Source organism: Larus michahellis, chromosome 11 (assembly GCF_964199755.1).
Source record: "Larus michahellis chromosome 11, bLarMic1.1, whole genome shotgun sequence".
Lineage (NCBI taxonomy): Eukaryota > Metazoa > Chordata > Aves > Charadriiformes > Laridae > Larus > Larus michahellis.
In genome coordinates this window covers 2,018,273-2,045,668 of record NC_133906.1, presented here as the reverse complement: position 1 = coordinate 2,045,668, position 27,396 = coordinate 2,018,273, and the positions used below count along the sequence as shown (strand labels likewise).

The 27,396-nt window shown below is 51.5% G+C and overlaps 4 protein-coding genes across 4 annotated transcripts in view; all 4 read right to left on the bottom strand.

Moving 5' to 3' along the window:
- The window catches only part of LOC141749887 (protocadherin gamma-C5-like), a 280,377-nt gene that overhangs the window by 86,899 nt on the left and 166,082 nt on the right, over positions 1 to 27,396 (bottom strand). The gene's annotated exons all lie outside the window — the stretch shown is intronic.
- On the bottom strand, positions 381 to 16,330 carry LOC141749895 (protocadherin gamma-A12-like). The gene is made up of 2 exons (XM_074604158.1): positions 13,126 to 16,330; positions 381 to 822 (listed from the first exon to the last, which is right to left on the bottom strand). Exons 1-2 carry the CDS (start codon positions 15,553 to 15,555, stop codon positions 802 to 804), a joined length of 2,451 nt encoding a protein of 816 aa, XP_074460259.1. The 5' UTR covers positions 15,556 to 16,330; the 3' UTR covers positions 381 to 801.
- LOC141750021 (protocadherin gamma-B5-like) lies at positions 16,149 to 20,756 on the bottom strand. The gene is made up of 3 exons (XM_074604410.1): positions 18,284 to 20,756; positions 16,751 to 16,775; positions 16,149 to 16,231 (listed from the first exon to the last, which is right to left on the bottom strand). Exons 1-3 carry the CDS (start codon positions 20,720 to 20,722, stop codon positions 16,149 to 16,151), a joined length of 2,547 nt encoding a protein of 848 aa, XP_074460511.1. The 5' UTR covers positions 20,723 to 20,756.
- On the bottom strand, positions 21,051 to 27,378 carry LOC141750019 (protocadherin gamma-A2-like). Its single transcript, XM_074604409.1, has 3 exons — positions 24,692 to 27,378; positions 22,498 to 22,556; positions 21,051 to 21,069 (listed from the first exon to the last, which is right to left on the bottom strand). Exons 1-3 carry the CDS (start codon positions 27,350 to 27,352, stop codon positions 21,051 to 21,053), a joined length of 2,739 nt encoding a protein of 912 aa, XP_074460510.1. The 5' UTR covers positions 27,353 to 27,378.

Sequence of the window (27,396 nt, the reverse complement as noted above, 5' to 3'; positions counted from 1 at the left end):
CGTGAAGTATTTCAGCTGCCTGTTACCCGCAGACGCCACCCGCAGCTTGCGTGCCGGCAGCTCCGCCGGGCTCAGCCCCAGGTCCCGCGCCAGCGGCCCCACCAGCGAGCCTCTGCCCAGCTCCTCGGGGATGGCGTACCGGATCCGCTCCGCCGCCGCCCGGCAGCACAACACCAGCAGCAAAGCGGGCAGCAGCACCGCTCGCCCGACCGCTCGCCGCCGACTCTCACTCTGCCTCTGCCTCACCGCCATTCTGACCAGCGCTTGCCGCTCTTCTCTCTCCTGCCGTTGCCGTGGCTCCGGCTGCGGCTGCGGCTGCGGCTCCATCGCCCCTCCGCGTCGGCCAACAGCGGCACCCGGAGGCGCCGCCACGACACCGCAGCCGGCCCATTCCCGCTCTCACGGGGGCCCGATATTTTGGCCGCTGTTCAGTGGCTGCCCCCAGCTTTGGGGTCTTTTTTTTTTTTTTTTAGAATCAGGAAGCGTAGGGTCGCTTCCTTGCTGGAACTCCAAAGGCTTTTAAAACTAAGTTACGCTGTCAAGTACTTTTAGGTCATCTCATTGAGCCACAATGAATAGTCGGTAGTAAATAGGCACGGCAGAGCAATAAAAACAGCAACTCAGCTACTCTTCATAAGGAAGGATTGTTGTTTCAGTAATCAGTAAGCAATCAGAAACAGAATGAATCAGAATTTAGCGCTATGATTTCATGATGGGCTGGCAAAGGGTTTCCATCTTCACTGCATGTCTTCCTTTTGCTCATGGAAGTCTCTGACGTTTTTCCCACTGTCGATTTTCATTTTAGTGAGAAGAATAATCACCCTGAGAAAAGTATCACCGTAAAAGCAAGGTGTGTAGCTCTATCTTAAGACAGCAGAACAACATTTAGTATTTTATTTCTGATTCACCAAAAGTTCCTTTTTTTTTTTTTTTTTATTTGTGGTCTCCAGAATGAGAATTGGAAAATGGGAAAGTGCAAAGCCACGTCAAACCTTTCATAGAATGCTTTCTGTTCATTTGAAGATTATAGTGTCCACACCTCTACCATGGTCAGGCACATCCTTCACTAGATCAGGTTGCTCAAAGCACTGTTATACCTGTCCTTTGACACTTTCAGTGCTGATGCATCCACAACTTCTCCGGGCTCCCTGTTCCACTGCCTCAACACTCTCATCATAAACCAGTTCTTCCTTTTGACCAATTGAAATCTACCCTCTTGCACTTTAAAACCATTGCCCCTTCTCCTGTCACAACATGCCCTAGTAAAAATCTTTCTCCATCTCTTTTTTAAACCTTCTTTATATATTAAAAAGTTATAATAATGCCTCCCCATAGCCTTCTGTCATCTAACAAGATGACATCTAACAGATGACAAGCAGTCATCTAACAGAGAATGGGTCATCAAACTGGAATTCATTCATACAGTCCAAACTATGCGATATCCAGAAATAAGACACTTCGAGACCTATTTTCCATAGGCCAGGAAGAAACCCTGAGAACTGACAAAACACATGCCTTCCCTCCACCAGTACCTTCTCACACACAACACCCCAGAGACTCTTCTCAAACCATTCAGAGCTTCATGGTTGTTGATCTTCCTAAGTTGCAGATGGACTCCACCCAAAGAAAAGTTGCCATGGATAATATTTGACTTCTCAGCTTCTGTATGTGACAAGCGAGAGCATTGCTTACAGAAACACTTTATGGAAGCATGTCTGTGAAAGCTCTTTGCAGCTGTAAACATGAAAGATACCTACAGGACAAATGTAACAGATGGCATCTTCCACACATTATCTCAAAAGGCAGCCCACCTTGAGCCCACCAAAACAAGCAAGCAAAGACCTGGAAAACACCTGCAAAAAGGAAGGGATTACAACATAGTCTTCTACATTATGGCACTTAGAGCAGGCACATAATTAAGGTGTCTAGTAAGAAATGAGTACACAGTTGTCTCCTCCGATGTCCCCCTTATGGATTTGTCATAAGTACCTCAATAAAATGTTAGTTAAAAACTGATGACAACATGCAAACACACAGGAAGCACCTCCCAGAGCTCCTAATATCTCAGACCAAACATATGGGAAGAAGACATCTGCATTGCTCTTCTCCAACCCCACACAACTTCCATGGAGTTTTGGCAAGCACATGGCTTCAAATGTCCAACTTTCTAGACCATTTTTCCATAAACTGCACAAGCACCAGGACACAGACTTCACGTACATATCTTGACATCTCTGTACTAAGAAGGAAAATAGATTTGCGTGTTGACTGCACTTTAGAAAAGAAACATCAAGGTTCTAAAAGTAAAAGAACTCTCTCTCCTCCAGGAGACACTGGGTCAGTGAACAACGTGTAACACAGTAATGCATAATAAAACAGAAAGACCCACTCTAAAGAAACTCAAGTCAACAGTTAACTCCACTTTACCTGCCTCTCATACCAACTATAACTCTGAGCAATAATGCCGCTGGAAATCAAGTGCACATTGCCAGCTCATGTCCTTTTTGTCACCTACCACTACCCTCAAGTCCTGCTCCACAAGGGTACTCTCAGTCCCCCAGTCTGTATTGAAACTGGGCATTGCCCTGACCCAGGTATAGGAGCTTGCACTTGGCCTTCTTCAACTTCATTATGTTCACATGGGCCCACTCTGCCAGCCTTCCAGGTCCCTCTGGATCGCTTCCCTTCCCTCCAGTGAATCAATGGTACCACTCAACTAGGTGTTGTCTGCAAACTTGCTGGGCAATCACTCACTCCTACCATCTATGTCATTGTTGTGGGTTAACCACAGCCAGCAGCTTAGACCGTACAGACTCTTGCTCACTCCCTGTTTGGGATGGTGGAGACAATCAGAAGGAGAAAAGTGAGAAAACTCATGGGCTGAGATAAAGACAGTTTAATAAGTAAAGAAAATGTCGCACACACAAGGCAAGCAACATAAGGGGTTCATTCACCACTTCCTATTGGCAGGCAGCTCTTCAGACATCTCCAGGAAAGTAGGGCTCCATCACACGTAATGTCTACTTGAGAAGACAAATGCCATAACTCCAAAAGTCCCACCCTTCTGTCTTCTTCCACCAGTTCTATATACGGAGCACGACGTCACAAGGTATGGAATAGTCCTTTGGTCAGTCTGGGTCAGCTGTCCTGGCTGTATCCCCACCCAACTTCTTGTGCACTCCCAGCCTATTCGCTGGTGGGGGTGGCATGAGGAGCAAAAAAAAGGCCTTGACTGCTTAGCACAACCAAGAACATCACTGTTTCACCAACACTATTTCCACCCCAAATCCAAAACATAGCACTACACCATCTGCTAGCAAGAACATCACATCCATCCCAGATGAAACCATGACACTCATTGAGGCAGATATTATTGAGATACATTAAATAGCATTGGTCCCAGTATGGACCCTTGAGGAACACACGATGTTACTGGTGCCCACCTCGACAGTGAGCCACTGACTATAGCTCTTTCCTACATTAAATACTATAAGATATATACTGTGTACTATATTAAATAGTATTGGAACAGAAAGGAACTGATCAGGTGCAATAATATCTCTTAGGCCAAACATATTCATCCGAAGGAATTGAGACTGCATAGTACCACAACCATATACCCAACAGACTAACTATGACAGGCAGGGAAATGACCATCAGTTCTTCTATGGTTCCCCCAACAACAGAGCTTCCCCAAGTCTTCTCTACAACCCTACACAACCTGCAGCTTTTCTTCTGACCGTCAGAATTGGCAAAAACATCTCATGAGAGAATAACGCACCAAGATCACACCAAAAAAAAAAAGTACATTTCTCTGCTAACTAATATTCTGTGAAGAAATAGAAGGATTGTAAAGCACATGGATGATAAATGTCTGAACTAAATAGGAGCACTCATCCAACAGAGACTGGGGAAAATCTAACAATCAACTTCTGGGGAACATCCTCTCATCCTTTATCACACGCACTGTTCCACAGAGATGGCACTTCTATTGACGTCATGCTTTCATCCCCTCTCCCTAACACAACCAGAACACAAATATAACCTCACATCTCCTGCCTTCCACAAAAAAGGAAGGCTAAGCAAGAGGCACTAACGCACAACATGTTGGCTAAACGAAGATATGCCACTACTTCAAACTTAACCTACATACAGGGGAAACCAGGAGCTGAACAAAATCAGATCAGGAAGGCAAGGGACCATTAAAGATAAAGTCTTGCCAAACTCACTGGCATTCTTTCTCAGTCTTCACTGCTGGTGTTGAAAATCAATCCCCTGAGCACCTGCAAATCACTGATGTTTCAAGCACAAGTGCAAACCTAAGGTCTTCCTCTGGACTGCATCGTACAAGAGTTCATTTTAAGAAAAAGTCAACAGCTCTCATCATTTTTTTCTTCTCTATGGCGTGCTCATCTGCAGACAGATATGAAGCCATAAGTGCAAAGACTTATCATAGGCCTCTTTCTCAAGGTAAGTCATCCTAGGCTTCTTCAGGTGGCTGAAGGCTTGACAAGGGAAGAAAATATTTGCTGCAAAACAACACTCACAGTTTCTTCCACACACTACCTACCAGATAGAAAGGCCCACCTTTATATCACCACAACGATCGAGGCAAGAAGTGAACACCTGCAGAAAGGAAAGGATAACAACATCCTCTTCTAGATTATGGCACTTATGGTAGGTACCTAATTCACATAATTGTAGGTAGAAAATACATGGTTGGCGCTTCCCAATCCTCCTATTATGGCACTTGTCGTAAGTTCATAATTCATTGCTAGTTGAGAATTGCAAACAACAGAACGACAACTTGCAAACACAAACAAAGAATCTCCCAGGGCTCCCAACGGACCTGGCATCACACGTCCTCTAGCCAAATTTCTTTGGGAAGATGAAACTCGCATTGCATGATACTATTGAATGGGGTAAGGAGTAAATATCTCTCTTGTGTCCTTCAAGAGCCCCTCATGCACAGCTCCCAGGACTCGCATCTCCAACCCTTCACAACTTGCATGGTGTTCTTTGACCCTTATAATTTGCAAGCACATGACATGAAAAGGCCAGTTGCCCCAACCATTTTTCTTCAACACTTACCACTATCATACCATAGATTACACACAGGTATCTTCACATCTCCATCCTAAGAAGGAAGATATATTTCTCCTTAACATTTTAAGGAAACATGTCTCTCTCTACAGCTGTAAACATGAAAGGCATGCACAAGACAGTCTGACAAATGTAACAGATGTGATCTCCCACACACTATCAGGCCCATCTTCAGATCATCACAACACGTAAGGCAAGAAGTGAACACCCACAGAAAGGAAAGGATCATAACATACACTTCTAGATTATGGCACTCAAAGAAGGCACCTAAATCACTTATTTAGAAGGTAGCAAATACACAGTTAGCTCTTCCCAAAGCTTCTGTTATGGAACTTGTCATAAGTACATAACTCATTGTTAGGTAAGTATTGACGACAACATGCAAAACCAGAGGAAGAACATCCCAGGGCTCCCAAGACAGCTGAAACCACATGTCCTCTAGCCAAATTTCTTTGGGAAGATGAAACTCACATTTTATGATACTACCACTGGACATTGAACGGTGAAGGGAACAAACATATCTCAAACCACTCTCATCTTCCGCCCTTCACAACTTGCATGGTGTTCTTTGACCCTTATAATTTGCAAGCACACGACATAAAAGAGCCAGGTGCCGCAAAACATTTCCATTTTCATGAGGAGCACTCCATGGACTTCAAATAGATACCTTCACATCTCCATACTAAGAAGGAAGATAGAATTGTCTGCTCATGACACTTCAGAGAAGAAATAGCAGGAGTCTAACAGTAAAAAGGGGAGCAGTCTTCCAGGAGAGGCTGGGTCAGCAAACATCTGCATCCCCTTCTTATGTCTTCCCCCACACATTGAATCTCTCCCCTCCCACTCTCATATGGTTCTTGACATAGCATCCTTGGTCCAGACAAGTCACAACCATAGGCTTTTCAATATATCAGCCTTAAAAGACAGTTAACCAGCAAAACACATCTCCATCGAGTAGATCTTCACACACAGCCATCCAGAGAATTTAGCAAATAGTCACAAATTCTATGATTCTTTTTAATGTTCATTAGATGCAGAGAGACTTCGACAAGGAACCAGTTGTATCCAGGCCCATTCTTCCACTCCGTGCACAAAGATCAAAGCTTGGGCTATTACAAAGACATTTCGTTGCCCACTACGTTATCATGGGGAAACAGAAAGGCTGAGAAGAGCAGAAAGGAGGAGCAGCTGAGTTATACACGGGGCCATTAACAGTCCCTTCCAAAACACTCTCATCCTACTCAAGCACAATCCTACTACTTGCATGGAGTATTGGGCAAGCGCAAATCTTGGCCGCGACTTAGTATCTGTCCCCAGCTTTAGGGTCTCTTTTTTTTAGAATCAGGAAGCATGGGACACTTGATTGCTTCAACTCCTAAGGCTTTTAAAACTGAGATATGCTGTCAAGTACTTTTAGGCCATCTCCTTTGTGGAATAATTACTAAATTGGCCAAGAATACAAAAAATACAGCATTGTTCACACATTAAGGAAAGTCATAAAATCAAGAGGCTTCTGAGGTACAATACAGCCGCAGCTAGCACACGAAGTATGCAACATCTGTGATTCCCTGTACAAGGTTGTTTGCAAAACTACACGAGGGATGGAACGGAACACGCTTGTTCCGTGGCCTTCCCTTGTGACGAATAGCAGATATGGGGACGAGATGGTACTACGGAACTGATAAGCGGCCTACACGCTACCCGAGCCAACATTTCGTCAAATGTTGATGAAATGCTGTCCTTTTGTGCGAAGTTTGCTCACCACAATGTACCAAAACACACCTCCATCCCGGAGGCTATCCGCCCCCGAGGTGTGAACACTCCTCCTTGAATACATTAATCATAATAAAAGTACGTATGACTAAAGTCACTCAAACTCCACTTTGAAGATAAAAAAATAATATAAAAATAGCCCAAGAGAGAGGGGATGTCAGGGAAGACACCATCGCGAAGGATTCCACTGCTGATTTCCGGGATCAGTCGACGGGCTGAGCCTTTCTTCCCCCCATAGGGATGCCTTTGGGTAAGACTTCGATTACACCGAGCGCTTTCTCGGGGACTTAGAAATTTCTCTAGAGAATCTCTACCCTACATTTATAGCCAGGCTGTATCGTTTATAATTTTGTCGTGCGTTTGTATACTTAACAATATCTTTGTTTGCACGTGCTTTGCAGACAGTGTATTTATCACTGGCAATCCTAAAGAACCTGTATATCTGTTGTTTAAATAAACTGCACTGTTTCAGTAGCTAGTCGTTTCGCTTTCTCACTGAACGCGACCAAAACTTGAGAGAGGCCGTGCTAGTTCAGGAGCACGACTAGACTGAAGGTGCAGTCCACTATTAGTGTATCCAAATCGTAGTAGTTTAATACATATTAAACGCAATTGGACTGATAGTGCTGAATTGGGCATCACTCAGAATTTAAACCTAGCCGCTCCTAGCCTCCCACCTCGGTGAGGAGTGTTAGAACGCAAGGGGGTTTATCTTCTGCCAAAACCACTTGGCCCCGTTTCACGCAACATCCTTGAGTCGCAGTGAATAGTTCGAAGTAATTATTCATGGTAGAGCAAAACATATTCGTGTTGGAGTAATCATTTAATAATCAGAAACAGAATGAAGCAAAAATCATTGCAATCCTGTCATGCTGGACCTGCAAAGGGTTCCTGTCTTCCCTGTATTTCTTCCGGTTGCTCATGGAAGTCTTGGATGTTTGTCCCCCTGTTGATTTTTAGTTTATGGAGAAGAATAATCACACTGAGAAGTGTATCAGCCTAAAGATAAGATAGCAGAACATCATTTACTCTTTTGTTTGTGACTTACAGAAGATGCACCTTTTACGTCTCCATACTTGAGGGACTGACAAGTGCAAACCCTCATTGAGTCTTTCATAGAACCATAGAATGATTTGGATCAAAAGGGACTTTTAAAGACCATTTAGTCCAACATTTCTGCCACGTGCAGTGACATCCTTCATTAGATCACATTGCTCAAAGCCCCATACAACCTGACCTTGAAACCTTCCAATGATGGCACATCCACTACTTCTCTGGGAAGCCTCTTCCAATGCCTCACCTCCTTCACCATAAAACATTTCTTCCTTATGTCCAATCAAAATCTACCCTCTTACATTTTAAAACCATTGTGTCTTCTCCTGTCACAATAGGCCCTGATAAAAAGTCTCTCTCCATCTTTCTTAGAAGCCCCCTTCATATAATAAAACGGAGCCATAAAATGTCCCCAGAGCCTTCTGTTCTCCAGGCTGAAGAACCTCTACTCTCTCAGCCCTTCTACATAGCAAGCAGAAACTTTTTATGTCATTGTTGTGGTTTCACCCCAGCCTGCAGCTAAGACCACGCAGCCGCCTGCTCACTCCCAGGGCTGGATGGGGGAGAAAATCAGAAGAGTAAGAGGGAGAAAACTCATGGCTTGAGATAAACACAGTTTAAAAAGTAAAAGAAAAGGCACACACTCAAGCACACGAGCAAAGCTCCTGAAACACAAATTCATTCACCACTTCCCATTGGCAGGCAGGTGTTCAGCCCTCTCCAGGAAAGCAGGCCTCCATCAGGATTAATGGGAAGACAAACGGTGTAACTCCAAACATCCCCCCTTTCCTTCTTCTTCCCCCAGCTTTATATACTGCACATGATGTCACATGGTATGGAATAGCCCTTTGGTCAGTTTGGGTCAGCTGTTCCGGCTGTATCCCCTCACAATTTCTTGTACACTGCCAGCCTACTCACTGGCAGGGGTAGCATGAGGAGCAGAAAAGGCCTTGACTGCTTAGCTCAAACAAAAACGTCAGTGTTTTACCAACACTATTTCCAACCCTCATTCAAAACACAGCACTACAGCAGCTGCTAGCAGGAAAGTCAAGTCCATCCCAGATGAAACCACGACACTCATTCAGCAAAATATTATTGAGATACATTAAATAGTATTGGACACAGTACAGACCCTTGAGGAATACCACATGTTACCGGTTTCCTCTTGGACACTGAGCCACTGACTATAGCTCTTTTGATGCAGCCAGCCAGCAGATCCTTATCCATCTAACAGTCCACCTGTCCAACCCATATCTCTCCAACTCAGAGGCCACCATGCAATGGGACATGCGGTGGGGAACACCCTGCACGTGTTCCCCCACTGATCCCTACTCTGTTCATGGAAACCTTGGCTGGGCTGGGTTGCCACTCTGCATTTTGAAGACTGCAGTAGAAATGGCTTTGCTTTCTTTCCCTACAAACAAGTGTGCCTCTGGCAGCACAGGTATGCACACAACAGCTGCCCTTCTTACAGCTGTGACCCTTCAAGGTGGGCACAGGAAGTGCCCCTGCACTCAGACAATTAGAAGCAATCTGACCTTCCCCATTTCATCAGACACCCTGAGGAATGGCTCTAGCTCATGACAATCGAGGCAAGAGTTAAAAACAGACACAAATGAACAGAAAAGCTGTAATAATATTTCTTAGCCCAAACATATTGAGCACAAGGAACTGAAATGTCTGAACTAAAAGAGGAGCACTCATCCAACAGAGACTGGGGAAAATCTAACAATCAACTTCTGGGGAATTTCCTCCCCTCTTTTATCACACACACTGTTCCACAGAGATGGCACTTCTACTGACATCATGCTTTAATCCCCTCTCCCTAACACAACCAGAACACAAATATAACCTCACATCTCCTGCCTTCCACAAAAACAGAAGGATGAGCAAGAGGCACTAGCGCACAACACGTGGATAAATGAAGATATGCCACTACTTCAAACTTAACCTACATACAGAGGAAACCAGGAGCTGAACAAAATCAGATCAGGAAGGCAAGGAACCATTAAAGACAAAGTCTTGCAGAGAAGCTCACCGGGAAGTCTTCTCAGTCTTCACTGCTGGTGTTGAAATTCATCCCCCTGAGCACCTGCAAATCACTGATGTTTCAAGCACAAGTGCAAACCTAAGGTCTTCCTCTGGACTGCATCGTACAAGGGTTCATTTTAAGAAATAGTCATCAGTTCTCATCAACTTTTCTACTCTGTAGCCTGTTCATCTGCAGACAAATACAGAGTTGTAAACGGAAAGACTTATCATAGGCCTCTATCTCAAGGTAAGTCATCCTAGGTTTCTTCAGGTGGCTGAAGGCTTGACAAGGGAAGAAAATATTTGCTACAAAACAATACCCACAGTTTCAAATTCAAAAGAGGTATGCAGCCATGGGGAAAATGAACCATGACCTTGCAGGACACAAAGGCTTGAAAGAAAGTGTAATTACATCTATGATAAAATTCCACATAGTTGTTCTCCAAGGAAATATAGATGCATAAAGGAGCTTTCACGCAGGAATTATGACCCTTCTGCCCATGCATCATCATTCTACGTGTCCTTTTATTGTGCAAATACTTTATGGTTTTTCAGGACAGGGAATCTCCGATCACCACATGAATGGCACAGGCCTCAGCAGCAGCCATGAAATCAAACCACTGCTCAGCCAAATCCACAGTGACACACCTATTTGCATGGCTCAGAGCCAGCCTCTCACCCTCCTTCCTCTGCTTTCACAGCCTTTACTTGACCACAGACAGTATCCAATATTTTGTCCAAACAGCAGCCACAGGCAAAAGACCATTACATTCAGTGACACCTTAGGCAAACAGAGTCCATCAAAGTCCTTGTCTTGGCAGCTAAACAACTTCAAGGAATGAATGCACATTGCTCTCCCAGCCCAACAACCACAAGAGCTCCTTTAAGGTTTTAAAGGTTACAAGACAAAATGAGGCCCAGATTTACATCTAGACAATAACAATAATAATAGTAATAATAGTAATAATAGTAGTAGTAATAATAAAAGTAATAACAATAATAATAATAATACAACCCAAATTAAAAAATATGGAGAACAAGGATCACAACAAGGATTTCTAATTATACCACAGCAAACTTTTTCACCTGACCTGTCTCAGCGCAGACAGAACTTTTCACCCTGACCAAACATCTTCAATGTGAAAATGACCTTTGCAGACAGACACCATTGAAGAAAAAGTTGCGCACACAACTTCTCCTTACAGACAGCAAGGATCGCAACATGGACATATGCAAAGAGATTTCTCTGCTCATCATACTCATTTGAAAAAATGACAAGTGTTCTCAAGGGCATAAGTGATTTGTAACTTCAAGAGAGACCCAGTCACCTAAGTATCACCCCAAAGAGAGCATCATCTGACACAGCGCGTTGGGCAACTTGGAAGACAGGTCACTCTCAAACTTTAATATAAAATCGACATCAGTGCGCAATAACCACCACTCATGGGAAACATCATGCAACAGGAAAGCAAACTGATGAACCCACGACTTGGCCAGCTGGAATATGAGTAGTGTGATATCCAAAAATGAGACACCTTCAGATTCATTTTAGGTAGTCTAGTAACAAACCCTGATCTTCCAAATTTGGAAATACACTCCACTGAAAGAAAAGACACACAGACAACTTCTCTTTATCATGCATAGTATTTGACTTCTGTCCATGTGCATGTGACAAAAAGGAGCATTTCTTCCACTGACATTTTTTAAAAAAAAACATGTCTACGGAAGTCTTTCCCTTTACAGCCGTAAACATGAAAGCCACATACGGGACAGTCAGACAAATATAGCAGATGAGATCTTCCACACATTGTCAGAAAGAATAGCCCAGCTGACACATGCAGAAAGGAAGAGATCACAACATACTCTTCCAGATTATGGAACTTACAGTAGGTACATAATTCAGGTATTTAGTAGAAAACGAATACAGTTTGTTCTTCATAAAGCTCCCTTTATGACATTTCTCCTAACTACACAGTTCAGTTGTTAGTTAAGAATTGATGACACCCTGCAATGACACAGAAACACAGGAAAAACCACCCAGGGCTCCCAATACAGCTGGAATAATATATGTGCTAGCAAAAATTCTTTCAGAAGATGCAATTGCATGACAACACACATGGACACTAAACAGGGAACACTGCAAATCTCTTGTGTCCTTCAACAGACCCTCACGAAGACTCCCAGGACTGTCATCTCCAACCATTCACAACTTGCATGGTGTCCTTTGACACTCATAATTTGAAAGCATATAACATCAAAGGTCCAGTTGCCCAGACCAGTTCTCTTCAACACGCACCAGAATCACCCGTGGACTTCACATCAATATCTTTACGTCACTGTACTAAGACGGAACATATATTTGTCTACTCAACAGCCTTCCGGGAAGACACATGGTGGTTCTAAATGTAAATGAGGAGCTGTCCTCCAGAAAAGACGGAGTCAGTGAACATCTTCACAGGGCCAAGCCCCCTCCTTACGTCTCCTCCCGTACCTTGAATCTCTCCCCTCCCACCCTCCTGTGGCTCTTTCCATAGCATGTATCGTCAAGCCAAGACACATCTAGCTCTCTTTCAAAGAAGTCAAACTTAAAAGAAAGGGAATCAGCAAAATACATCTCCCATTTCCTCCAATATCCCTTCATATGCAACCACCCAAGGACCTTCACAAATAGTCACAACTTCTACGGTTGTCCTTCATCTTCAAATCAGGCAGACAGACATCGACAAGGGACCATTTGTTGCCCAGTCCCTTCCTCCACCCAGTGCACAAAGATCAAAGCACTAACGAATACAAAGACATATCGTTGCTCACCCCGTTATCATGGAGAAACAGAAAGGCTGAGAACAGTGCAAACGACGAGCAGCTGAGTTATACAGGGAGCCATTAACAGTCCCTTCCAAAACACTCTCATCCTACTCAAGCACAGGTGCTGTCGGGAAGATAGCGGACCCTGCTAATAACGAAAACTGCCTTTTACTGATCATGCAATACATCGGTTCAGAAGAGCTAATACTGACACATGTCAGGGGACAAAAGGAGAAACGAAGCTTTGCCTTTCTTGTAACGAAACCTCATCCTACAGACACGACAGAGAACACAGATGGGAAAGGACAGAGAAGCGGGAGAGGGAGGCGTGGCAGAGCAAGCGTGGTGGGAGGAACTCACCGGGGGAGCGGCGGGGTCGGCGCGGCGGGCGCCGTCGGCGTCCTCGGCGAGCAGCGGCGCGGGCTCGTCGGGCGGCGGGCGCGCCGGGAGGGTGTCGCAGCAGCTGCCGCCCGAGAAGCGGAGCTGGCTCTTGCGCGAGTCGGCGGTGAGCGACACCTCGTGCGAGTAGGAGTGCAGGAAGGCGCGGACGCCGTCGATGCCCACGAAGTGCGAGGCCGGGACGCCGCGCAAGGCGCCGCTGCCCGCCGCCAGCAGCTGCGAGCGGCGCCAGCGCCGCAGGCGCAGCGCCAGCAGCAGCAGCAGGAAGGCGAGGAAGAGGCAGGACACGGCCGCCACGGCCAGCACCAGCCAGCGCGTCAGGCTGACGGACGGCTCGCCCGCCGCCGCCGCCGCCGCGCTGCCCAGCTCCGACAGCAGCTCGCCCACGCTCTCGGCCAGCACCACCGTCAGCGTGGCCGTGGCCGACAGCGCCGGACGCCCGTGGTCCTTCACCACCACCACCAGGCTCTGCCGCGCCGCGTCGCGGGACAGCGGCACCCGCGCCGTGCGCACCTCGCCGCTGTGCACCCCCACGCGGAACAGCGCCGGCTCCGTCGCCTTCGCCAGCTCGTACGACAGCCACGCGTTCTGCCCCGCGTCCGCGTCCACCGCCACCACCTTGGCCACCAGCGCCCCGGGCTCCGCCGACCGCGGCGCCAGCTCCACGCCCGCCCAGCCCGCGCCCGACGCCGACGGCGGGTACAGCACCTGCGGCGCGTTGTCGTTCTCGTCCACGATCACCAGGCGCACCGACACGTTGCTGCTCAGCGACGGCGCGCCGCCGTCCTCCGCCCGCACCCACAGCCCCACCTCGCGCACCTCCTCGTAGTCGAAGGAGCGCAGCGCGTACAGCGCGCCCGTCTCCGCGTGCACCGACACGTACGACGACAGCGGCGCGCCCCGCACGCGCCCCTCCCACAGCCGGTACCGCACGCGCGCGTTCTGACCCCAGTCCGCGTCCGCCGCCCGCACCGTCAGCACCAGCGCGCCCGCCGCGTTGTTCTCGGCCACCCGCGCGCTGTACCGCGCCTCCGCGAACACCGGCGCGTTGTCGTTCACGTCCAGCACCCGCAGCGACAGCACCGCGCTGCTCCACAGCGGCGGCGAACCGCCGTCCGACGCCCGCACCGTCACGTTGTACTCTGACACCGCCTCACGGTCCAGCACCTCGGCAGTCACCACGCGGTAGTAGTCCTCAAATGTCTTCTCCAGAAGGAATGGGACGCTGCCTTCCAGCAAGCACGTCACGTCGCCGTTAGCTCCCGAGTCGCGGTCCTGCACGTGCAGCAGGGCCACCACCGTCCCCGGCGGGGCGTCCTCAGAGATCGCGTTTAGCGCCGACGACACTGTCATTTCGGGTGCGTTGTCGTTGACATCTGTCACTGTGATCGCCACTTTCGCAGTGTCATAAAGGCCCCCGCCGTCCCGTGCCTGCACCTCCAGTTCGTACGAGTCGCCTTCCTCGAAGTCCAGGCTCCGCAACAGCGTGATCGTTCCCGTCTCAGTATCCAGATGGAAAATCTCCGATGCCATATCCGTCACTTTCTTCAACGAGTATTTCATGTGACCGTTCATACCCTCGTCGGCATCGGTGGCCATGACGGTGAGCAGGGCGGAGCCCACGGGCACGTCCTCCGCCACACGCACCGTGTATTCCGCCTGGCTGAACGCCGGCGCGTTGTCGTTGGCGTCCAGCACCGCCACGCGGATCCGCGCCGTGCCCGTCCGCGGCGGCTCGCCGCCGTCGCTCGCCCTCAGCACCAGCTCGTGAAACGCCGCCTCCTCCCGGTCCAGCGCCTTCGCCAGCACCAGCTCGGGACGCTGGTCCCCGCCGGGGCCCGCCTGCACGGACAGCGAGAAGTGCTCGTCACCGCTCAGCTCGTACCTCTGCAGGGAATTCCGTCCCACGTCCGGGTCGTGAGCCTCGGACAGGGGAAACTGCCAGCCCGGAGCTGTCATCTCGTTAAGTCTAAGTTGCGTTTCTTTCTCTCGGAAGCTGGGGGCGTTGTCGTTAATGTCCCTGATTTCCACTTCGATTCCATGAACCTTCATTTCTCCCTCTATTATCACCTCACAGCGCAGCACGCATTTCTCCAGTAGCCGGCACAGCTGCTCTCTGTCTATCCTCTCCGCCGTCACTAAATGTCCCGTCTTCCCGTGCAGGGCAAAATACTGCGTCCTACCTTTGTCCAAGAGGTGGACGCCGCGGTCTTGGAGCGCTGGCAGCTTCAGCGCCAGGTCCTTGGCCACGTCGCCCACGAACGAGCCCTTCGGCATCTCCTCGGCAACCGAGTAGCGCAGTTGCCCCCACGCCGCCTCCCACGCCGCCATCAGGACGCACCACAGCAGGGCTCGAGCCCGCCGCCCGCAGTACCTCCCCGCCGCAAACATCGCCGCTGCAGCACCGCCGGCACCGCAACACCACCGCCCGCTATGTCGCCTCCCGATGGCTGATTATCCGGCTCCGTTCCCGTCTCGCCGCTCCAGGATGCTGCCGCCGGACCCTCCACCTCGCTGCACCACGGCTCCACACCGCGCGGACGCTCCCAGACCGATCGACCGCCCGAGCCAGCCTAGTGAGCGAGCCAGGGAGCCGGGCCGCAGCGGGCGGGGCTGCCTGCACCGCTCCGGCCTTCCTCTCGCTCCTCCTCGGTCAACAGCGGCGCCCGCAGCTTCCTCCCGGCACTGCAGCCACCCAGCCCTGACCAGCGCTGCCCGCCACCCTTTCCCACGGGCAGCACGCGCCGACGGGACACTCAACACGGACACATCGTTTCCCGGCCACCGCGGATCTCCTGCAAACCCTTTTCTTCAGCACATCTCTTCTGTTATCCTCGAGGAGACCACGACCAGCAGAAAGTAATAACAAGCCCTCCGGTTTTGTGTTATTTCTACTGCACGGGATACACGTTTTGTAACGGTGGTATATTATATCTATAAATCTTTCTGAATGTGACGTGCAAAATACTGCTACCCTTATCCCATTAGTCCGAAATCACGTTGTCTCCACCACGAATTACACAGCTTTTGTAGCAGTCGTAGTTGAATTTCTTCTCGCTCTCCCTTTCTGGAAATCGAAAGGGCGTCATACAGCTACAATAATTCCCCACATCCCGACCAATGGAACAAAGCAACAAGGAAGATCCTCCCTCAAAGGATGAGCGGGGATTTCCAGCATTGCCTTTTCTCTAAGCCGTACCTTTCTTTAACTATGCATGTTATCTTTACCGCACAGGAAAAATGACTTGCTAATGGCAATAGATAGGAAGTAAAATATTGTTTCGTAATATGACCTGTAGATTATTACCAGTTTCATCCCATTCCTCCAAAATCACCGTCCCCTTCAGGAATTTTTGTAGCAGGCATGCTTGAATCATTCAAACGAGGACAGCAAAACATAACAGGCTCTTCTATGCAAAACGTGATATAAACACCGACCACGCCGCGCAGAACCTGAGATATCAGGCTCATTAATACCAGCGGGAAGGACTTTGATTTTTTTCAGAAACCACGGGGTTTCTGATGCTTCTGATGCATAAGACTGGTCTTTATTAGTAACTCATTCATCCAATTCTCTAATCTTTACGTTGGTAGGACACCTTTTCCACCAACTACAGTAGGACAGCGGAAGACCCTAAGCTCCGCACGGACCATTTGTTAAGGTGCAAATGGACTTCATTCAAGTGCCTAATTGCTCTCATTTTAGTATTTCACTGTCGATTTATATATGTTCTCAGGATGGGTAGAGCCCTCCCCTTGTAAACAGGCAGACACAACTCTTTCAACAAGTGGCTTATAAGTTGCTCAGTCTAGCATTCCCCTCTCAAGGCGATCAACCAGGTCCAAACACCTCTCTTTGAGAAAAGAGGAGAGAAGATAGCCTCAGAAAAACTAAATGCGATTCTTTTTTTCTTTCAGATCCCATTCTATATATCAACTTGTGTATGAAAGGCACATTAGGAAGGTTAAAAAGGGGGAAAAACCAAAGGGTATGGAAGAACAAAAAAAGAAAAAGAGAGAGAAATAACAGCACAGGTAATTCGGAAAAATCATGCCTGGACAAAATTCATCCGTCTCGTTCATGCTACCATTTCTCCAGCAGCCTTCCCCAACAAGACGAGAGGGAACATATCTAAAAAACGTGAGTATTCACTAGGTAAGAACAACCTCTAACAACAACTCCATTCATGGAGCCCCACACACCTTTCTTTTGCAAAACAGCATTAACCAGGGGTTTTATATTCACCTATCAACCAGGTCCAAGTACAGCCGTTTCAGAAAAAAAATCAGGAAGGAAGAATTTGTAACACCCAGCGTCCACCACACTTTCCCGACTCCGTCATGCAGAATTCTTAATTCTTAACGGGTTCACCCTTAGTAAGTCATTCGACAGTTCTCGTCTAAACCTCTCGCCTGAACCTGTGACCACCGAAGAACCAAAAATTGCCGCCAGTAGATTCCCGCTGTGAGTGGAAGGGGGATACCCCGTTCTTCCACGGAGACAAAGATCAGCAATCCCCAGACACGCAACGTTAATGTGTCCTATTACTGCTGCCATTTCTGCAGCAGCATTCCCCAAAACGTTGTGCGACACACTCTGCTTTCTCTAGGGACGAAGAATATGTCTCTTCTCCATTCATGGACCTACACGCACGTTTCCTTTGGGAGTCCAATATTGAAAAACCATTAATCAACAGGTTTCTGTCCGTCTATCAACCAGATCCAAGTACACAGTTTCGGAATTATCGATCAGCAAGGAGACGCCTCAAACTGCATATTTCAAGCGAGAGTCTGTCACGAAGAATCAGCGGATCTCATTCTACACAGTAAGCATTCGCCTTCACCCTTACTGTCTCATACTCATAAGCAGCACAAGACTTGGAGACAAAACCTCTCAGCTGAAACTCAACCCGTGAGCACCCATAAACCAAGGAGAGCACGGCTAACGGCCTGCTTCGAATTGAAAGGAGTTACCCCGATCTCTCATTTCTTCACGGACACACAGACCAGCACTCCCCATCAACACCATGTCCCATTCCCTCCACCCAGGCCCGGGGGAATAGGCACGGAGGTTCAGCACAAATCAAAGAAAACAGCGAGAGCGAGAAGGCTTACAAACCTGCGGGGCGTCGGCGTCGGTGGGCGGCTCTCCAGCGCCGGCGCTGCTGCTCGGGCTCGGCTTCCCGCAGGGCTCCGCGCCGAGCAGCTCCTCCGCGGGCACGCTGGGCAGCGGCGGCGGCAGCCAAGCGCCCTCGGCCACGGCGCGGGCCGGCGCCACGCACAGGTTGTAGGAGTAGGGCAAGGTGCCCTCGCAGAAGTCGGCCGGGAAGGCGGCGCCGGGCACGGAGAAGCGCTGCGCGCCCAGGCAGCGCAGCACGGCGGGCGGCCCGGCCCGGCGCAGCCGCGCCAGCACGGCCAGCGCCACGCTCAGCAGGAAGAGGGCGGAGAGCAGCGCCAGCGCCAGCACTAGGTAGAACTGCAGCTCGGCCGGCGAGTCGGCGCCCGCCGCCCGCTCGCTCAGCTCCGGCAGCGCCTCCTGCAAGCTCTCGGCCAGCACCACGTGCAGCGTGGCCGTGGCCGACAGCGCCGGCTGCCCGTGGTCCTTCACCACGGCCACCACACGCTGCTTCGCCGCGTCCCTCTCCGACACGGCCCGCGCCGTCCGCACCTCGCCGCTGTGCAGCCCCACGCGGAACAGCGACGGCTCCGACGCCTGCACCAGCTCGTACGACAGCCACGCGTTGCGCCCCGCGTCCGCGTCCACCGCCACCACCTTGCCCACCAGGTAGCCGGCCTCGGCCGAACGCGGCACCACCTCGAACGCCGCCGGCAACGACGACGCTCCTGACCCCGACGCTCCCGCCGCCGGCCAGAGCACGCGCGGCGTGTTGTCGTTGCGGTCCAGCACGAAGACGCGCACCGTGGCCGTGGAGCTCCGCGACGGCGCCCCGCCGTCCTGCGCCCGCACCGCCACCGCGAACTCGCGGCACTGCTCGTAGTCGAAGGAGCGCTGCGCGTACACCGCGCCGCTCCGCGCCTCCACCGACACGTAGGGCGCCGCGCCCGCGCTGCCGCCCGCCAGCCAGTAGCTCACGCGCCCGTTGGCGCCCGCGTCCGCGTCCCGCGCGCGCACGCGCACCACCGGCGCGCCCGCCGCGTTGTTCTCCGCCACGTAGGCGCTGTAGGCCGCCTCCTCGAACACCGGCGCGTTGTCGTTCACGTCCGACACCTCCAGCACCAGCGACGCGCGGCTCGACAGCGACGGGCTGCCCCGGTCCCTGGCCACCACCGTCACTCGGTGCTCGGACGCCTGCTCGCGGTCCAGCGCGCTCGCCGTCAACACCTTGTACGACCCCACCGACGACGACACCATCGACAGCGGCGCCTCGCCCGACAGCTCGCACCACACCTGACCGTTCTCCCCGGAGTCACGGTCCCGCACTTTCAACAGGGCCACCACCGTGCCGGCCGGCGCGTCCTCGGGCACCGGGCTCGACACCGACAACACCGTGATTTCGGGAGCGTTGTCGTTCTCGTCGCTGATGTCGATCTGCAATTCGCAGTGAGCCGTGAGCCCGCCGCTGTCTCTCGCCTCCAGACCGAAGCTGTATTTACTCTTCTCCTCGAAATCCAGGGGCCCCGCCGTCCTCACCTCGCCGCTGTCGCTCTCGACACTGAACAAGGCGCGGACGCCGTCCGGGACGTTGCCGAAGGAGTAGGATACCCGCCCGTTGGACCCCGCGTCCGCATCCGTGGCTCGCACCCGCACTACCAGCGACCCGGACGGCACATTCTCCCGCACTCGCGCCTCGTACACGCTCTTGCTGAACACGGGCGCGTTGTCGTTGGCGTCCGTCACGTTCACGCGAACCTGGACAGTCCCCGATTTCACGGGGTCCCCGCCATCCACCGCCGTCAGCACCAGCTCAAAGGTGCTCTGCTTCTCCCGGTCCAGCTCTCTCTCCAGCACTAATTCCGGCTGCTTCTTTCCATCCGTGCCCTCTTTGATGGCAAGAGTGAAGGACGGGTTGGTAGTGAGCTGGTAAGTCAGTAATGAATTGCTGCCCACATCTGCGTCTCGGGCCATCTCCAGCGGAAAACGAGTACCAGGAGAAGTGAACTCTGCGATCTCGAGGTGGAGAGCAGCCTTGCTGAAGGTCGGCGCGTTGTCGTTGACGTCCTGGATGGCCACCTCGACGTGGAAAACGTTGAGCGGGTTCTGCACCAGCGCCTCGAAGCTGACGGAGCAGGACGCCGACTCGCCGCACATCTCCTCCCGGTCCAGCCTCTCGCTCACGTACAGGTTCCCGCTCTCCCCGCTCACCGTGAAGTATTGCTTCTCCGCGCTGAGCCGCAGCTTGCGTGCCGGCAGCTCCGCCGAGCTCAGCCCCAGGTCCCGCGCCAGCGGCCCCACCAGCGAGCCTCTGCCCAGCTCCTCGGGGATGGCGTACCGGATCCTCTCCGCCGCCGCCCGGCAGCACAACACCAGCAGCAAAGCGGGTAGCAGCACCGCTCGCCCGAACGCTCGCCGCCGCCTCTCACTCTGCCTCACGGCCATTGTCGCCAGAGCTTGCCGCGCTCCTCTCTCCTGCCGCGGCTTCTGCTGCGGCTGCGGCTCCAGCGCCGCTCCGAGTCGGCCAACAGCGGCACCCGGAGGCGCCGCCACGACACCGCAGCCTTTTTAGTGATTAGTGGCTGCCCCCAGCTTTGGGGTCTCTCTTTTGTTAGAATCAGGAAGCACGGGGGCACTTGCGTGATGGAACTCCAAAGGCTTTTAAAACTGCGATACGCTGTCAAGTACTTTCAGGTCATCTCCTCGAGCCACAATGAGTAGTCGGTAGTAACTACTCATGGCGGAGCAATAAAAAAAACAACTCGGCTGCTCTTCATAAAATCCAGAAGGATCTATAAGAGGAAGAAACGATGGCATAGCTTTTTAGCGCTCTTTCAGGTATCTTCGGTTCTGCTTTCTGACATGGGACGACTACCAAGAAGGAAGGATACCTGTTTCAGTAATCAATAAGTAATCAGGCACAGAATGAAGCAGAAGTTAGGGCTATTCTTTCATGATGGGCTGGCAAAGGGTTTCCATCTTCACTGCATGTCTTCCTTTTGCTCATGGAAGTCTCTGTCGATTTATATTTTAGTGAGACGAATAATCACTCTGAGAAATGTATCATCCTAAGACCAAGCTGTATATCTCTATATTAAGACAGCAGAACAACATTTACAGTTTTGTTTGTCATTCACAGAAGTTCCTTATTTTTTTAACCTCCATATTTGAGGGGCAGAAAACACGAACGTGCAAAGCCACGTCAAATCTTTCATAGAACCTTAGAATGGTTTGTGTTCCTTTAGAGATGATGCAGTCCACTTGTCTGCCATGGTCAGGCACATCCTTCACTAGATCAGGCTGCTCAAAGCACCATTACACCTGTCCTTTGACCCTTTCAGTGCTAGTGCATCCACAACTTCTCCGGGCAACCTGTTCCACTGCCTCAACACTCTCATCATAAAACAGTTGTTCCTTTTTGACCATTTGAAACCTACCCTCCTGCAGTTTAAAACCGTTGCCCCTCCTCCTATCACAACACACCCTGATAAAAATCTTTCTCCGTTTTTCTTTTAAGCCTCCTTTATATATTAGAAAGGAACAATAAGGTCTCCCCATAGCCTTCCGTTTTCCATGCTGAAGAACCTCAACTGCTTCTGAGCTAAATTGTCTTCTCTATAACCCTATGCAACTGGTAGGTTTACTTCTGACCCTCTCTTAATTGGCAAAAAACATCTCTTGAGAGGATAATACACTATGAGCACACAAAGAAGGGAGGTATATTTATTTGCTCACCAACATTCTGAGAAGAATAAGAAGGATTCTAAAGCGCATGAGTGATAATTGGTCAAAATAAAAAACAAGCTGTCATCTAACAAGGAATGGGTCAACAAACCTGAACTCATTCATACAGCAAGCTACCAGTGTGGCCCTAAGGACTTACTCTGGGTTATTTAGTGGGTGGTTTCTTTTTAAGAAACAATCGGCTCTCAGCAATTATATTCGACTCTGTGGCCTGCTCATCTCCCACGAACATGGAGCCAGATGTTTAAACAACATATTAAGAGGTCAGTCTTTTCAGAAAGGACAACAGATTCTCTTTTACCTTCTGCTTCATTTTCCTCACACATAATATTCTGTCTTAAGTGCCTTTCATGACAGGAAAACCAGGATCACAGAAACAATGGCACAGGCCTTGGCACCAGGCATGAAATCAAGCCATTGCTCAGACAAAACCACATTAACCCACCTATTTTCCTGGTTCCAAGACAGCCTCTCACCTTCCTTGCTCTACATTCACAGCCTTTAATAACTCCACAGACAATATCCCATATTTTGTCTATGTGTCAGACACAGGAAAAAAAGCATTTCATTTCAGGGAAACACAAGTAAATGTTCTAAGGGGCACAAGCGATCTGCAACTCAGTTCAAGAATCGGTCTTAAGTATCAGCTCGTAGACACCATCATGCACGTGGGCACTTTGGAAGCTATGTGACTCTGCAGCCATTAATGCAATGTTTACATCTACGCCTAATAACTAGCATTGTCAGGAAATGCTGTACCAGACATGGCAGGTCATTAAATGAGCAACTGCCTCACACATGCTTCAAATAACAATTCCAAAACCAGAAATTCCTGACAAAAATACCCTCCCATCCCCTACATTCACACCAATTTTAATATTGACAAAACATCAGCAGCCATTTCACATTAGCAGGAAGCATGGATAACATCTGAAGATTGGTCGAGTCTGGGGAAACCTTTAAACAACCAGGATAAAACTCCACATCACAGTCTTTCAAGGATATATACATGAAAAGATGACATTTCATACAGCAGGTATTAGACACTGTGCCCAACCCTGAAGCCTGTTTGAACTTCCATGGTTTCTGCTTGCAGACAAAATTCATCAGAGCGTTGTCATTCCCTTTCAGGAGTTTCTTAAAGGCAGCCTTAGTGTAAGTGACAGAGGCCTTGGCAGCAGGCGTGGAATTATAACACAGCCCAGCCCGATGGAGTGTACAACCCCCTTTCTTCCTGTTTCAAGGACACCCTCTCACCAATGTAGCATGGACTTCTCACCACATGCATACAACAGACTTCTCACCACGTGCATGCAACTGACTTCTCACCACGTGCATGCAACAAGCATAACATTTCTTCCAGTGACACATTATCAGACACACATTTTAGGACACATTACCAAACACAGAGGGGCAAACCTTTACCACTTTGCAACAAGAAAGGGCAAGAATGAAACCAGAATTCACAGGAAACCTCATGCAACAGGAAAGTAAACTGATGAACCCACAACTTCGCCAGCTGGAGTCCAAACTACTATGCGATATTCAGAAATAAGACACTTTGAGACCTATTTTCCACAGGCCAGGAAGAAACCCTGAGAACTGACAAAACACATGCCTTCCCTCCACCAGTACCTTCTCACACACAGCACCCCAGAGACTCTTCTCAAACCATTCAGAGCTTGCATGGTTGTTGATCTTCCTAATTTGCAGATGGACTCCACCCAAAGAACAGTTGCACAGACAACATCTCCTTACCATGGATAATATTTGACTTCTCAGCTTCTGTAAGTAACAAGGAAGAGTATGGTTCACAGTAACCCTTTATGGAAACATGTCTGTGAAAGCTCTTTGCAGCTGTAAACATGAAAGACACCCACAGGACAGTCAGACAAATGTAACAGATGGCACCTTCCACACATTATCTCGAAAGGCAGCCCACCTTCAGCACATCAAAACAAGGAAGGCAAGAAGTTAACACCTGCAAAAAGGAAAGAAGTACATAATAAAGGTATTTAGTGGGAAATGAATACACAGCTGTCTCCTCCAAAGTTACCCTCATGGATTTATCGTAAGTACCTCAATAAAATGTTAGTTAAAAATTTATAACAACATGCAAACACATAGGAAGCACCTCCCAGATCTCCCAATATCTCAAACCAAACTTATATAGGAAGAAGACATCTGCATTGTGTTAAATTACAGCTAGGCACTGAACAGGGAAAGAGCAAACCATCCCTCTTTTATCCTTCAACAGCACATCCTAGTACCTAGTAAGTTCACACTGAAAATAACGAAAACTTCCAGTTTCCGATAATGCAATATATTTGTTCAGAAGAGCTAATACTGACAGGTAAATCGGTGTTAAGTCAGCAGACAAAATGAGAAACGACCTGGCACATGATAGAAACACAAAGCTCTGATCTAACCAAACTCAAGACAACAGCTGCCCCACTTCTCCTGCCTCACACCTACTCTAACGCTGAACAACGAGACCACGTTCACCTCCCCAGAGAAAGAGGCACCACCACACAGCGAGTTGATCAACGAAGCTCTGCCTTCATTGTAACTAAACCTCATCGTACAGACACGACAGAGAACACGGGTGGGAAAGGACAGAGAAGAGGGAGAGGGAGGCGTGGCAGAGCAAGCGTGGTGGGAGGAACTCACCGGGGGAGCGGCGGGGTCGGCGCGGCGGGCGCCGTCGGCGTCCTCGGCGAGCAGCGGCGCGGGCTCGGCGGGCGGCGGGCGCGCCGGGAGGGTGTCGCAGCAGCTGCCGCCCGAGAAGCGGAGCTGGCTCTTGCGCGAGTCGGCGGTGAGCGACACCTCGTGCGAGTAGGAGTGCAGGAAGGCGCGGACGCCGTCGATGCCCACGAAGTGCGAGGCCGGGACGCCGCGCAAGGCGCCGCTGCCCGCCGCCAGCAGCTGTGAGCGGCGCCAGCGCCGCAGGCGCAGCGCCAGCAGCAGCAGCAGGAAGGCGAGGAAGAGGCAGGACACGGCCGCCACGGCCAGCACCAGCCAGCGCGTCAGGCTGACGGACGGCTCGCCCGCCGCCGCCGCCGCCGCGCTGCCCAGCTCCGACAGCAGCTCGCCCACGCTCTCGGCCAGCACCACCGTCAGCGTGGCCGTGGCCGACAGCGCCGGACGCCCGTGGTCCTTCACCACCACCACCAGGCTCTGCCGCGCCGCGTCGCGGGACAGCGGCACCCGCGCCGTGCGCACCTCGCCGCTGTGCAGCCCCACGCGGAACAGCGCCGGCTCCGTCGCCTTCGCCAGCTCGTACGACAGCCACGCGTTCTGCCCCGCGTCCGCGTCCACCGCCACCACCTTGGCCACCAGCGCCCCGGGCTCCGCCGACCGCGGCGCCAGCTCCACGCCCGCCCAGCCCGCGCCCGACGCCGGCGGCGGGTACAGCACCTGCGGCGCGTTGTCGTTCTCGTCCACGATCACCAGGCGCACCGACACATTGCTGCTCAGCGACGGCGCGCCGCCGTCCTCCGCCCGCACCCACAGCCCCACCTCGCGCACCTCCTCGTAGTCGAAGGAGCGCAGCGCGTACAGCGCGCCCGTCTCCGCGTGCACCGACACGTACGACGACAGCGGCGCGCCCCGCACGCGCCCCTCCCACAGCCGGTACCGCACGCGCGCGTTCTGACCCCAGTCCGCGTCCGCCGCCCGCACCGTCAGCACCAGCGCGCCCGCCGCGTTGTTCTCGGCCACCCGCGCGCTGTACCGCGCCTCCGCGAACACCGGCGCGTTGTCGTTCACGTCCAGCACCCGCAGCGACAGCACCGCGCTGCTCCACAGCGGCGGCGAACCGCCGTCCGACGCCCGCACCGTCACGTTGTACTCCGACACCGCCTCACGGTCCAGCTCCTCAGTAGTCACCACGCGGTAGTAATTTTTAAACAACTTCTCTAGACGGAACGGGAGGCTCTCGGCGATGCTGCACCGCACCTGGCCGTTGGGGCCCGAGTCGCGGTCCTGCACGTGCAGCAGGGCCACCACCGTCCCCGGCGAGGCGTCCTCAGAGATCGCGTTTAGCGCCGACGACACTGTCATTTCGGGTGCGTTGTCATTCACGTCTGTCACCGTGATTATGACTTTCGCTGTGTCGAAAAGTTCTCCTGCATCTCGTGCCTGCACCTGCAATTCATACAAGTCACCTTCCTCGAAGTCCAAGCTCCGCAACAGCGTAATCGCTCCCGTCTCAGAGTCCAGATGGAAATTCTTTGAGGCTTTCTCTGAGATTTTCTTCACCGAGAATTTCACGTGACAATTCATCCCTTCGTCGGCGTCGGTGGCCGTGACGGTGAGCAGGGCGGAGCCCACGGGCACGTCCTCCGCCACACGCACCGTGTACTCCGCCTGGCTGAACACAGGCGCGTTGTCGTTGGCGTCCAGCACCGCCACGCGGATCCGCGCCGTGCCCGTCCGCGACGGCTCGCCGCCGTCGCTCGCCCTCAGCACCAGCTCGTGAAAGGCCGCCTCCTCCCGGTCCAGCGCCTTCGCCAGCACCAGCTCGGGACGCTGGTCCCCGCCGGGGCCCGCCTGCACGGACAGCGAGAAGTGCTCGTCGCCACTCAGCTCGTACCTCTGCAGGGAATTCCGTCCCACGTCCGGGTCGTGAGCTTCGGCCAGGAGAAAACGCGACCCCGGGGCTGTTGTCTCGCTTATTCTCTCCTCCAGCTCTATTTCCTTGAAGCTGGGGGCGTTGTCGTTAATGTCCGTGATTTCCACTTCGATTCCATAAACCTTCATTTCCCCCTCCACTATCACCTCACAGCGCAGCACGCATTGCTGCACACTCTCGCACAGCTGCTCTCTGTCTATCCTCTCCGCCGTCACTAAATGTCCCGTCTTCCCGTGCAGGGCAAAATACCGCGTCCTACTTTCGGACAGAAGACGGACGCCGCCGTCTTGGATCGCCAGCAGGTCCAGCGCCAGGTCCTTAGCCACGTCGCCCACGAACGAGCCCTTCGGCATCTCCTCAGGAACCGAGTAGCGCGGCTGCCCCCACGCCGCCTCCCACGCTGCCACCAGGACACACCACAGCAGGGCTCGATTCAGCCGGCACCGCCACCTCCCCGCCACATACATCGTCGCCGCGGAACCGCCGCACTTTCCCCCTCCCACAGGACGATTGCAGCACGATACAGCTCCCTCTCTGGCTCCTTCCCCGGTTCGCCGCTCCCGGGAACTGTCGCCGGCCCCTTCGCCTCGTTGCAACACGGCTCCGCACGGCTCGGACGCTCGCAAAGCTACCGACCGCCCCAGCCAGCAGGCCTGCGAGCGAGCAAGCCGGGCCGCAGCGGGCGGGGCTGCCGTCATCGCTCCGGCCTTCCTCTCGCTCCTCTTCGGTCAACAGCGGCGCC

Coding starts and splice junctions, on each gene's coding strand:
- LOC141750019 (XM_074604409.1), bottom strand. CDS start 27,352: ATGACGGCAGCCCCGCCCGCTGCGGCCCGGCTTGCTCGCTCGCAGGCC. Junction 22,557..24,691: donor CCGACCCCGCCGCTCCCCCG/GTGAGTTCCTCC, acceptor TCTGACACATAG/ACAAAATATGGGATATTGTC.
- LOC141749895 (XM_074604158.1), bottom strand. CDS start 15,555: ATGTTTGCGGCGGGGAGGTACTGCGGGCGGCGGGCTCGAGCCCTGCTG. Junction 823..13,125: donor CCGACCCCGCCGCTCCCCCG/GTGAGTTCCTCC, acceptor TACTTTTCTCAG/GGTGATTATTCTTCTCACTA.
- LOC141750021 (XM_074604410.1), bottom strand. CDS start 20,722: ATGGCCGTGAGGCAGAGTGAGAGGCGGCGGCGAGCGTTCGGGCGAGCG. Junction 16,776..18,283: donor CCGACGCCGACGCCCCGCAG/GTTTGTAAGCCT, acceptor GTCCTACTGTAG/TTGGTGGAAAAGGTGTCCTA. Junction 16,232..16,750: donor GGAAAAGGTGTCCTACCAAC/GTAAAGATTAGA, acceptor TTCGATTTCCAG/AAAGGGAGAGCGAGAAGAAA.